General features: G+C 41.7%; 1 protein-coding gene across 10 annotated transcripts in view; it reads right to left on the minus strand.

The window, feature by feature from the left end:
- Positions 1-12,991, minus strand: part of LOC130285427 (dynein axonemal heavy chain 11-like) — a 523,820-nt gene that overhangs the window by 250,881 nt on the left and 259,948 nt on the right. For all 10 annotated transcript variants that reach the window (XR_008847325.1, XM_056536793.1, XM_056536797.1 and 7 more), the window contains one exon: positions 10,748-10,909. Coding sequence is in view for 9 of the 10 variants with exons in the window: in XM_056536793.1 (XP_056392768.1) it covers positions 10,748-10,909 (162 nt within the window). In the remaining variant the exon portion in view is untranslated. The remainder of the gene's footprint in view (positions 1-10,747; positions 10,910-12,991) is intronic.

Genomic DNA, 12,991 nt, shown 5'->3' on the forward strand with positions numbered 1-12,991 from the left:
TGAACCCAACTCCCCAGCACTGCAAGGCAGCAGTGCTAACCACTGAGCCACCATGCTGCCATTAGCATACATCTGTTATGCATCTGTTATGCATGGTTGCTAAAATGGACAGAGATGTCAGCAGAGAGCACTGTGCTCGTGATGTCATCAGTGTTCCAAAAAGAAAGGAATTTCCTCTGTAGCATTCAGCAGCTAATAAGTACTGGAAGGATTAAGATTTTTTAATAGAAGTAATTTACAAATATGTTTAACTTTCTGCCACCAGTTGATTTTAAAGAAAAAAAGGTTTTCACCGGAGTACCCCTTTAAGGGGTTAAAAAAGAGAGGAACTTCCTCTGTAGTATACAGACGCTGGAAGGATTAAGATTTTTATATAGAATTAATTTACAAATCTATTTACATTTCTGGCACCAGTTGATTAAAAAAAATGTTTTCCAGTGGAGTACCCCTTTAAACACAAAAAAACCTGTACTTAGCAACCTGCTCCCCCGTTCACCTATGTGTGCCCTGCTGTGGTAAATATGTCACATCACTGACTGAGGCATGCGATGGCTCGGGGAAAGTCTCAAGCCAACTCCAGCACGCGGTCTTAGCTGAACATCACTTCCTGGTGCTGGGGTTGGCTTGACAAATTGCTGCTCAGCCAATCACTGGCTGCAGCGGTGTTCCACCTAGGCCAATGATTGGCTGAATGTCAATGTAATGTATATTGACCAGAGCACTAGTAAGTTCAGCATGGCAAATGCTGCCTGCAAAAATGCTGTGATAATGGAGGGGGAACCAGGCAGGTAAGTATAGGTGGTTTTTGTTTGCTTTTTTGCCTGCTTGAATGAGTGGAGCGACTGCTGGGAGATCATTCTCCACAGGGCTGCATGTTTCATGGTTAATATGGTTAAAGGGGTATTCCAGGCCAAAACTTTTTTTTATATATCAACTGGCTCCGGAATGTTAAACAGATTTGTAAATTACTTCTATTAAAAAAAATCTTAATCCTTCCAATAGTTATTAGCTTTTGAAGTTGAGTTGCTGTTTTCTGTCTAACTGCTTTCTGATGACTCACGTCCCAGGAGCTGTACAGCTCCTATGGGGATATTTTCCCATCATGCACAGCTCCCGGGACGTGACATCATCATTGAGCAGTTAGACAGAAAACTTCAGAAGCTAATAACTATTGGAAGGATTAAGATTTTTTAATAGAAGTAATTTACAAATCTGTTTAACTTTCTGTAGCCAGTTGATATATATAAAAAAGTTTTTGCCTGGAATACCCCTTTAAGAGTCGTACCCTTTAGTTAGGTGTGTGAGAGGGGAGACACGTGAATACGCTCAGCATTGAGTTATACAAATATTGCGGGCTTGGGAATAAATTATCCCAGGTCTACAATATAAAATTTGAACAGACTACTAAATTGATTTTTTGAGTCATAATCTAGAGTCCCTGCCTTTAGGTACAATTGACATGTCCCGTTTAATGCTACACTTGAGCTAACATTTCATACTGGGATTAGTCCAGCTTTTTTCTTTTTGGGGATATAGCAAGCCTTGGCTTCAATTCAGTACCTACAGTGCTGCGTTTGAGCCTATACCCCTGTCTTAAATGTAGTGCCCATATTATATTCTAGTAAGCATCGCCTTTGGCCATTCGCATCATGTGCATTATGCGCTATTGCATTATGCGCATTATGCAGGTACGAAGCTCTTGGAGCTGCCTGTCAAACCAAGCCTCGGTTTTGTTACGGCGCTGGAGTTCATTATCGGACATTCCTGTCATGTGCATTTGTACGCTATGCGCATGGCCCATTTGCCAAGCCTCATTCTGGTTATAGCATGAGGAACCAAACCTCGTTTCCATTACGGCGCTTATTGCAATGTATGGAGAGCCTCACTCTCAAGCAGAATGACATGCGCAGTACGCGCAAACATATTACGTACACCACTTCCGGCCAGGTAAGCGGCAGATAGACGCCATACAGGTTAGTGTTGAGCGGCATAGGCCATATTCGAATTCGCGAATATTCGCGAATATATGGACGAATATTCGTCATATTCGCGAATATTCGCATATTCGTAATAGTCTCGTTTTATTTTCGCAAATGCGAATATTCGCGCATGCGAAAATTAACATATACGAAAATTTGTATATACAAAAATTAACATATGCGAAAATTCGCGCACCAGTCTCACACAGTAGTTTTAGAGCCTTCTTTACACCACACAAGCTGGAAACAGAGAGGGATGATCACTGTGATGTGTACTGTGGAAAAAAAATAATAATAAAAAAAATAAAAATAAAATATTCGTAATTACGAATATATAGCGCTATATTCGCGAATTCGCGAATATGCGATATTCGCGAATAAAATTCAAACTGCGAATATTCGCGAGCAACACTAATACAGGTAACATTACACAGGTGATATTGATTGATTTGAGGATATAAGGAAGGGAGATAGGGGTACGGATCACTCCTGAGGAAGCCTCCATAGCTGGAGGCGGAACGTGTGGGGTCTGCTGCCCCCGTGTTTGGATGAGGACACCCCGACCATTGCATACTGATTAACCAGGGATAGCCTTACTCTTCATGCTACTTGCACTTCATATTGATGGGCATACACAGTGATTTGCTAGTGTTCACATTATATTTACATGACAGCGTGCGATTGCCAGTTGGTTTACAATTGATAGTGCAAGTCTTCTCTATTGGGATGTTATGCCATGTCACTTTATTGTGATTTTGGTTTTGTAGACATATATTTATTGTCTTGATTATATTATTTGTGTGGCACTGAGATTTGTGCTGTTATTTATCTACCATTTGATATTATTGTGGCTGGGTTTCTCTTTTCCTTTTTTAGTGGGTCACATACCCAGCACGGGGTGACGACGTTGAATTACATTCCTCTGTCCAGAATTCATGGAATTTCAATTGTTTTTAAATGTCTGTACACTTCTTTCTCCTTTGTATGTTGTAATAAAGATTCTTTTTGGTGGGTGCCCCTCCACTGACAGTACTATTTCACGTAGAGAGAGGACACAGAATCCCTTTGAAGATGTTACCTCCAGGCTCACCACCTAGGACTATGTTGTCAAGTTGCTAAGTTTGCAGGATAGAGATTTGTTCCTAAGATTCTCCAGGGAAAAGGGAGCGATTATGTAGGTACCTCGAAGATATATTTATACCCGGACTTTGCAAGGGACACACAGCGTAAAAGGATGTCATTTGTTTTACGGCAGCAGGCATACCATTCTCCTTACTATTCCCTGCAAAACTGAGGATCTCGTTCCAGGAACAAACTTTGTTTTTTACTTCGGAGACTGAGATAAATAAGTGGTTGGAGGGAAAGGGGATACAGTAAATATGTAGCAAAGGCAGCCAGGGGGAGGGGGGAAGGGGTGGGCGAGAGGGGTAAGTGAAGTTAGAGGTTCGTGTATTCATCGCGGACCATGCAGGGGGAAGGGGGGTTGGGGGGGTGAGTTGGGGAAGGGGAGGGTTTGGGGTGGGTTGGGGAAGGGGGGTTGGGACGAGTTGGGGAACTGCCAGCTGGGATGAGCCCCAGAGTTAGAGGCGGAGCCCATCAGGTATGGAAGAAAGAACTGAGAAATTTCTATGATAATGGATAATAGTAATAAAATTCTTATATGGAATGTGAGAGGGTTAAAAATAGGAGTAAACGGGTAGCAATATTCGATAGAATAAATAAACATCTTCCTGCGATTGTTAGCCTTCTAGAGACTAAGCTGGCTAAGGATTCGCTGACTATTCTGGGTAAGGGATGGGCAAAAGAAGCTTTCCACTCTACCTTATCAGAATACTCATCTGGGGTGTCAGTTTTAATCCATAGGGCATTAAATATTCAAGTGTTAAACTCCCAAATTGATTATAGAGGTAGATTTGCATTTCTCTATGTTAGATGGGAAGGCAGGTTATCTATTTTAGCATTTACATATATTACCCCTCCTTATTTAACAGAGGTGCTTCAAGTGTTAATGGATTTTCAAAAGGATAGGGAGTTTGTGGACCTATAGGTAATGGGTGACATGAATTGTTTCATGAATAAAGAGATGGATTGACAGGGTAGAAACCTGGGAGATAGTAATACTCATTTGTACAATTGGTGTCAAGAGGTGGGTTGGAAGGATGCGTGGCGAAGTCTATACCCGTATAAGAGGAAGTTTTCCTGTTATAATGCCACTCACAAAACAGCTTCTAGAATCGATCACGTCTTGGTTAATAGCGCAGGAATTATTTTTACTTATAAAATAGTGTACGAACCCGGGTGTATATCGGATCATGCAATGTTAGTTTGCTGCATAAAAAAGGAGAATAAGAAACAAGAAGCAATAAGGAGTATGTATATAAATCCCCATTGGTTAAAAATTAAGGATGTAACTGTCACGCCGAGCGCTCCGGGTCCCTGCTCCCTCCCGGAGCCCTCGTGGCGCTTGTCTGCTCGCAGCGCCTCGGTCAGACCCGCTGACTGGGAGCGCTGCTCTACGATCACCGGTGGGGATGCGATCCGCGTGGCGGGACGCGCCCGCCCGCGGGTCGCATCTCAGTCCTCTCACCTGCCCTGTTCCCCTGCTGTCATGTCCCGGCACGCGCGGCCCTGCTCTCTAGGGCGCGCGCGTGCTGGCTCTCTGAAATTTAAAGGGCCAGTGCACCACTAATTGGTGCCTGGCCCAATCAGTGCTAATCACTCCCAAACATATAAAAACCCACTTCCCCTTCCTGTCCTTGCCGGATCTTGTTGCCTTGTGCCAGTGAAAGCGTTCCCGTGTGTCCATTGCCTGTGTATCCAGACTGTTGCCCTTGATTACGAACCGTTGCCGCCTGCCCTGACCTTCTGCTACATCTGACCTTGCCTTTTGCCTAGTCCTTGTGTACCGCGCCTGACTCAGCAGTCAGTGAGGTTGAGTCGCTATTGGGTGGAACGACCTGGGGGTTACCTGCCGCAGCAAGTCCATCCCACCTTGCGGCGGGCTCTGGTGAAAACCAGCAACCCCTTAGATTCCGTTCCCCTGGTACGGCCCACACCATCACCTCACTGACATAGAGGATCCACTACCTGTGTCTACCCTGCATACCACTCCGGATCCTGACAGTAACAAAGGGGGTAAGCACTGAGATTAAAGAATTCTGGGGGCTACTTATTAAAAATATTGCAAGGTTTAAAAGGAAATGTAAGGAGAAGGAGAAGGTTTTAATGGAAAAAATAGCTGTAGCCGAAAGTATATATATGAACAACCCTACTGTACAGAATTGGGGTCAAATAAAACAGGCACAAGACATGTACAGTAAAATCGCCTTAGAAAAGGCCCAACATGCTATCTTCTTCAAGAAACAAAGACAATTTGTTGAAACAAGTAAACCAAATAAGACACTTATGGGGATTATTAACCAGAAAGGGGAAAAAAACATTGTAGGGATTAAACGGGATAAGATGTTAGATCGCCGCGGTCCCGCTGCTGGGGACCCCGGGGATCGCCACTGCGGCACCCCGCCATCATTACTACACAGAGCGAGTTCGCTCTGTGCGTAATGACGGGCGATACATAGACCCCTCCCATAGACTTGTATTGACGGGGGCGGGCCATGACGTCACGAGGGACGGAGCCGTGACGTAACGATGCTCCGGCCCCTGTATTGCCCGTCATTACGTGCAGAGCGTTCTCGCTCTGCGCAGTAATGATAGTGGGGTGCTGCAGCAGCGATCCCCGGGGTCCCCAGCAGTGGGACCCCGGCGATCTGACATCTTATCCCCTATCCTTTGGATAGGGGATAAGATGTCTAGGGGCGGAGTACACCTTCAAAGACAAAGAAGGAAGGGAATGTACGAAACAGGAGGAAATAACAAATGTAGCAATTCAATTTTATCAGGATTTATATTCTAGGGAAAGCTACATGACAGATGGGGAAATTCATACATTTTTGGACGAGATTGGGCTTTCTAGTATTGAGGAAGAAAAGAATAAGATAGGGGAAAGTATTAGCATAGTAGAAGTGGAATCTGCATTGAATCCTATTATTATTTATATAAATCCCCTAAAGCTAGAATTAATATTAATAATATAATCTCTCAGGAGGTGGTGTGGCTACAGAGAGGAACTAGGCAGGGCTGCCCCCTGTCACCACTCCTCTTCTCCCTCTTCATTGAACCACTGGCACAGCTGATTAGGGACTCCAGGCTGTTTGATGGGTTTGGTGTTGAGGGAGAGGAGGTGAAAATACTGCTATATGCGGATGACGTGGTATTATTTGTAACAGACCCTAAAAGAAAACTATTTAGTATTATTGAATTGATTAAGGATTTTGGTAAATGTTCTGGCTTTCAGATTAACTGGAAGAAATCGGGGCTTTTAATGCTGTCAGGAGATAGCCAGGGTTTTCAGGGAGAGATACATGTGCTGTAAGAAAATGAGGCTCTAGACTATTTAGGAATTAAAATATCCAGAAATATAGAAGATTTTGTTCAGTTGAACATTGTTCCATTGAGACAGAAAGTAAGAAATAAAATCCAAATATGGAAAAAACTGCGCATGAACATGGCTTAAAGGATTATTCTGATAACAAAGATTATTTTTCCCATGGTTTTACATGTGGTAAGAGCAGCACCTATATGGTTAGGGGAACATTACTTTAATAAAATACAGAGTGAGATTAATGGCGTTTTATGGGATGGGAAACAGACACGTATGAAACACACATTTTTGAGTCCTCCCTTGATTAGTGGAGGTTTTGGTATACCAAATATGCAATTGTATTATATAGCGGCACAAATTGAATACATGATTAAGGATGGGGAAGAATTCCCACCTGTAATATGTTTAATAAAGTATGGAGATTCATGAGACGATTACTGGGTATTAAGGGGAGTGTGCACTATACACTATTGTGGGGTAATGGATACTTTCCAGAAATGCTAAAATTGAAAGAGAATGTAGATTGGGAAAAAAAGGGGGTAATTAGAGTTAAAGATTTAGTGATAGAGAACACGTTAAAAAAGTGGAGAACACTTATTCGGGAATTTAATATAAATCAGAATAATTTTTTTCTGTACTTACAAATTAAAAGCACATTTGAAAAGGAGAAAAATAATCCTAGATGGGTAATAAACAGACATGAGTTAGTGGATTATATATTTGGGCTTCGGTCCTCTTCTACAAAAGTACTGGGTAATGTATATAAGGGATTGGTCAGATCTTCCCTGGAAAAATATCCTCCAAAAAGTAAGGATAAATGTAAGCAAGAAGTGGGTCAGATAGAAGGGGAAGAATGGAAGGAAGTGTTTTCTAATATCGCACACTCATCCCTAAATATGAATCATAAAATTTCAATGATAAAATTGATACATAGGATTCCGTATACACCGGGGTTCTTACATAGGATACGAAACATATCAGATTCAAAGTGCCCAAAGTGCTACATGGAAGGAGCAGATTTGTCACATATGGTGTGGGTATGTCCAAAACTTTGCTCATTTTGGACAGAAGTATATAAAATCGTAGAGGCGAAATAAAGATAACGTTTGGTATTAAAGGGGTTCTCCGGTGCTTAGACATCTTATCCCCTATCCAAAGGATAGGGGATAAGATGCCTGATCGCGTGAGTCCCTCCGCTGGGGACCCCCCGTGATCTTGCACGCGGCACCCCGTTTGTAATCAGTCCCCGGAGCGTGTTCGCTCTGGGTCTGATTACCGGCGATCACAGGGCCGACGGCATGTGACGTAATGCCTCCGCCCCCGTGTGACGTCACGCTCTGCCCCTCAATGCAAGCCTATGGGAGGGGGCGTGACAGCTGACGTGACGGCTATGGGAGGGGGCGTGACAGCTGACGTGACGGCTTGCATTGAGGGGCGGAGCGTGACGTCACACAGGGGAGGAGGCGTGACGTCACACGCCGTCGGCCCTGTGGTCGCCGGTAATCAGACCCGGAGCGAACACGGGGACTGATTATAAACAGGGGATAAGATGTCTAAGCACCGGAGAACCCCTTTAAAACTGCCATCTTAGGGATGTGATTAAAGCAGGAAAAGAATAGTGCTATAATCAAGGTCTTTGGAATGGCTAGACTAATGATTCTGAGGAGATGGTTTGCACCTGAGGGACAATGTTCTGCTGAGTGGCAGAGGGAAATAGAACAAATGAGAAGATTTGAGGCTATCTACTACCGAGGAAAAAAGATGGGATGTAAAATTTAAACTGAGTGGAAGAGGTGGTGGCTTCTTTTAGCCCGGTACGTCACACGGCGCTTCAGCCTATCACCGGTCGAGGCGGGACATCGCTGCGGCCGGTGATAGGTTAAAGCACCGTGTGACGTACTGGGCTAAAGGAAGTAGGAAACAGACAGCCCGGCCAACCGATCAGCTGTTGCGGAGCTCCGGGGGAACATATGGAGGTAAGTGAAAGTTTGTTTTGTCTCTTTTTGCAGCCCGGGCAGGATGGAATAGGAAAAGTCTGTGCCGGACATCTCCTTTAAAAAGTCACATTATAAACGTAGATAGAATTGGTGTAAAAGCATTAACTCACTATTTGATGTATGAGCCACTTGCACCAGAATTTTGACAAAAATTTGAAAAAAAATGTGGAAAGTAAAGGAAAAAATAGTGGAAAAAAAACACACACAAAAATAAAATGCCAAATTTATAAACAGACATGCACCAAAATAGTGAATCTACAAACTAAGGCAGAGTTCTGGTGCATTTGAATTAGTAAATTTGCCCCAGGTGTTAGGCCATGTTCACACTGGAATTTCTAAGCAGAATTTTGGAAATTCTAGTGCAACAGGGTACCGTAGATTTTAATGGGATTCTGCTGCACTATGATGGGAATAATGCTTTACGGCAGGGGGTTTTAGTGTATCTCCTAAGATAAAAAAGGGAATAATATTAAAAAAGACTAAACTATTGTTTTCCAAATAGCACCTCTCCAGCTGTTGCAAAACTACAACTTCCAGCATGCCCAGACAGGCTTTGGCTCTCCAGCTGTGGTAGTTTTGCCACAGCTGGAGACACACTGGACTAAACCCACCATGTTTCTTTTCTGTCATCAATCTTCTAGCTTCTATTTCTGACATGTTGCCCTAGGCATATCAAAAGTTTAGATTGCATCGAGTCTAAGTCCTCCGGGTCTCACAATTGCAAGTTATAAGCCGATGAAGTGCCCGACCGCACCCTTCACTACCTCGCCAGCTGCCAATCAGATTTTATCGACAGCTGAAGAGTGAGCCATGCACATCACCTGGCTGTAACTCACGATCGCAGCAAGTCTCAGGAATGAGACGCAGTACAATCTTAACTTAAAGGGGTACTCAGGTGGAAAACTTTTTTTTTTAATCAACTGGCACCAGAAAGTTAAACAGATTTGTAATTTTTTTCTATTAAAAATTCTTAATCCTTCCAGTACTTATTAGCATCTGTATACTCAGAGGAAATTCTCTTCTTTTTAGATTTCTTTTCTGTCACGACCACAGTGCTCTATGCTGACACCTCTGTCCATTTTAAGAACTGTCCAGAGCAGCATATATTTGCTATGGGGATTTTCTCCTGCTCTGGATAGTTCCTAACATGGACAGAGGTGTCAGCAGAGAGTACTGTGGTCGAGACAGAAAAGAAATCCAAAAAGAAAAGAATTTCCTCTGTAGTATACAGCCACTAATAAGTATTGAAAGGATTAAGATTTTTTTTTTAGAAGTAATTAACAAATCTGTTTAATTTTCTGACATCAGTTAATAAAAAATAAAAAAAACAGTTTTCCACCAGAGTACGCCTTTAAAATATATCAAATAACAGTGATGCTTTAAATGGGCACTGTCAGATCCAAAAACTTTTTATATGTTGTTAGTGATCAAAATTAAAGACCTTTTATAATTTAATGGTTTACATTTTTTTTTTTATTATTTAATAAAGAAAACGGCCCCTGAAAATCCGACCACTAGGGGTCCCCATACATACTGGGACACTATCCAGTCCTGCAGCAGCATCAGTCCATAAGTCATGGATAGTGTTGAGCAGCATAGGCCATATTTGAATTCACGATATTTCGCGAATATATGGACAAATATTCGTCATATATTCGCTTAATTTGCATATTCGTAATATTCACGTTTTTTTGCATATGCGAAAATTTGCATATGTGAAAATTTATGAACTTTATAGCAAGTATACCAGTGTAACTTGATAGAAGCAGCAGAAGGGAGGGATCAATATTCGTGAATATTCGCATAAGCGAATATTTGCCCTGCGGTCTCACACAGTAGTATTAGAGCCTTCTTTACACCACAAAAGCTGGAAGCAGAGAGGGATGATCACTGTGATGTGTACTGTGAAAAAAAAGCGAATATTCGGAATTTCGAATATATTGTGCTTTATTCGTGAATATTTGCGAATTCGCGAATATGCGATATCTGCGTATAAAATTCGAATTGCGAATATTCGCGAGCAACACTAGTCATGGACAAGTGATGAGTCATGGACAAGGCCACATGAGCAGACACACCAATCACCTCTCACCACCACAAGGGAGGATTTCTAACACTGTGAGCTAATGAAAATAGGGATTTTTATAAGAAATATAGATGATAGAGACATAAAAATAAGATACATGGTCAGGATTAGGTACTGAGTAACTTTTTTTTTTTTGTGGGATCTGACAGGTACGCTTTAAAAACACTAGTGGGATTCAAACCTGATGTATTGACCGTGACATAGCATCTACCAGAGACCATCCACACCCATATCACACACTTACATCAATGCCATCCAACTTCTGGATGAAGCTGCTGCTGACAGACTGCAAGGCAACCGGCGGCCAGGAATGGAACCAATCTATGGCTGTACAGTTCACCAATGCAGGAAATTTTCTTGCTCTGGTCCTTAATGTGAATCCCACAGGTGAAAAACACAGCACTACCTGGGACACATAAAAACACAAACATATTAAGTTAGTACTACTGAGAAAGACTTAATATAAATGAAGAGTATGCAGTATTGATAGTGCATTACAAATAGGAACAGATTCCAGCAGAATGGAAAGAAGAACCTTTTTAGGAATATTCAGATTATTTTGCATTGCAGTTCTTTTTCACTATTGGTAAAATCACCATAAACCTGCAATCTAGCATATATTTTTTAAATATATCTGATTAAGACATTTTAGAATATAACAGTGATGGCCTGTGGCTCCTCAAGCTGGAATCGCCACTTGGCACGACGCCAAAGACACTAAGGCGCTAGCTTCTTATTGACAAATCTATTTATTATAACAAACAACTATTCAAAATTCCTGGTTATATGGTTACAATCTCTTGTAGAGTAGTTTTCTACAGTCCACTTATAAAATCAGATGAGCAACCAACTGATGAGAAAAGTTGGCATCAAATCCAAAATGGCTTACTATAGTCACGAATTCATGTCCTCAGTTAGCGTAAAAGCGAAGCTTCTAAAAAAAATCTTGCCCTTTAGTTAGTGACATAAGCACAAAAAGGGAAATTAATTTGTTTTATTATTTGAGAAATTATGTAAAGGGGAGCAGTCCTATATTCTTTTAATGTACAGTATCTTTAGGAGCACTCATGCACTGCACCATTTGTGTATGAGCTTTGAATGCCAGGTTATATTCTATAATGGGTGCTAATGAGTAATATAAAATTATATATTTGGGGTCATATCAATATACTATGATTAACAGAGCTTTATTGGCCCATGTTAGTGCCAATAAAGCTCTGTTTATTTCATCATACGCCGTTTGGGTGTGCTGCTATTCCTTAAGTATTGCATCGATGGATGTGGTCTGCAACTGGGACCTCACTCTTTGCCTGCACCCCTATTTATTTAATACAAAAAACGGAGGTTGTGCTGCCTACCCTGTGGTTTTGGATATATACTATGATTAGTTATGATTAGAATAACAATGGCCTATTCCACTAAGTAGCCTATAATGCAGCCAATACTGCTGTACTGCTGTAAGGCTGTGTTCACACCACTGTCAGAGGCACTGTCTGGAGCCTCCATTTATATATAGTTCTACAGTAATAGCTCAGCAGGCAGTGCTATTCTTCCCATCAAAACAAGACTCCATGATGCACCTCATTTTGAGTTAATAGGGTCCATTTGATACCATCATTGTCATTTGATGGGTATGTCACTGTCACTTTGACAGCAGTGTGAACAAAGCCTCATAAGTGTGAGAACTTAAAATGGTATTCTATGTTACAGAGGCTGTAAAATTTAGCGTAGTTCATAATATAGTGTCTGTACCTGTGTTTTATGGTTGTCTCACAATTGTTATGTGATCTTTGCCCCAATGTTTTTTATTAGCAGCATACAAAATGACTGTCATCTCAGGTTTTTTCCAGGTTGCAGTGTGGCCTGAGACAATACATCACTAGTCAGGTGTTTAAAGGAGCCTGTCTGCTTCAATGGGCGGAGTGATCACTTGGGGGGAGGGGGGGCATTCTCCACAGCTCTGCAGGGAATTGTAGCTCAGGTGTGATGCAAAGGATTGGATGACTGATGTGTGGGAGGGAGAAAAGTGACCTCACACTTACAAACAAGGAATACTGGGACTTGTAGTTGGAGGGAGGGAACTCCAACAAGAAATAGCCATTTCACAAAAAGAAATCAGCAGCATCTGGCATTCGGGTAAGTACTAAAGTCACCTTATGGTGGATAACCCCTTTAATCAAGGTAGTATGTACCAAAGGGACAATCCACATTAGCAATGTGAAATCCCCACTTTTTTGACAAAAATTTGCCAGTGTTATATAAAAAAGTAAGTAATAAAATAATAATAAAAGCAATCGTATGGTTAAACCTATATAAAGTATAAGGAAAGCCTTGGTTGGTTGTAAAAAATTGATGTCTTAACTAGAAATTGATCTTAGATACATTTACTAGTTTACCCAGATTTAAAAAATAAATGTGATAATTACCGTGGTTTCGACCATCCCAGATAAGTGATACAACATTGACTAAGACGAGGCGTAAATGTTAT

This window comes from Hyla sarda, chromosome 8 (assembly GCF_029499605.1).
Source record: "Hyla sarda isolate aHylSar1 chromosome 8, aHylSar1.hap1, whole genome shotgun sequence".
NCBI classification, from domain to species: Eukaryota; Metazoa; Chordata; class Amphibia; order Anura; family Hylidae; genus Hyla; species Hyla sarda.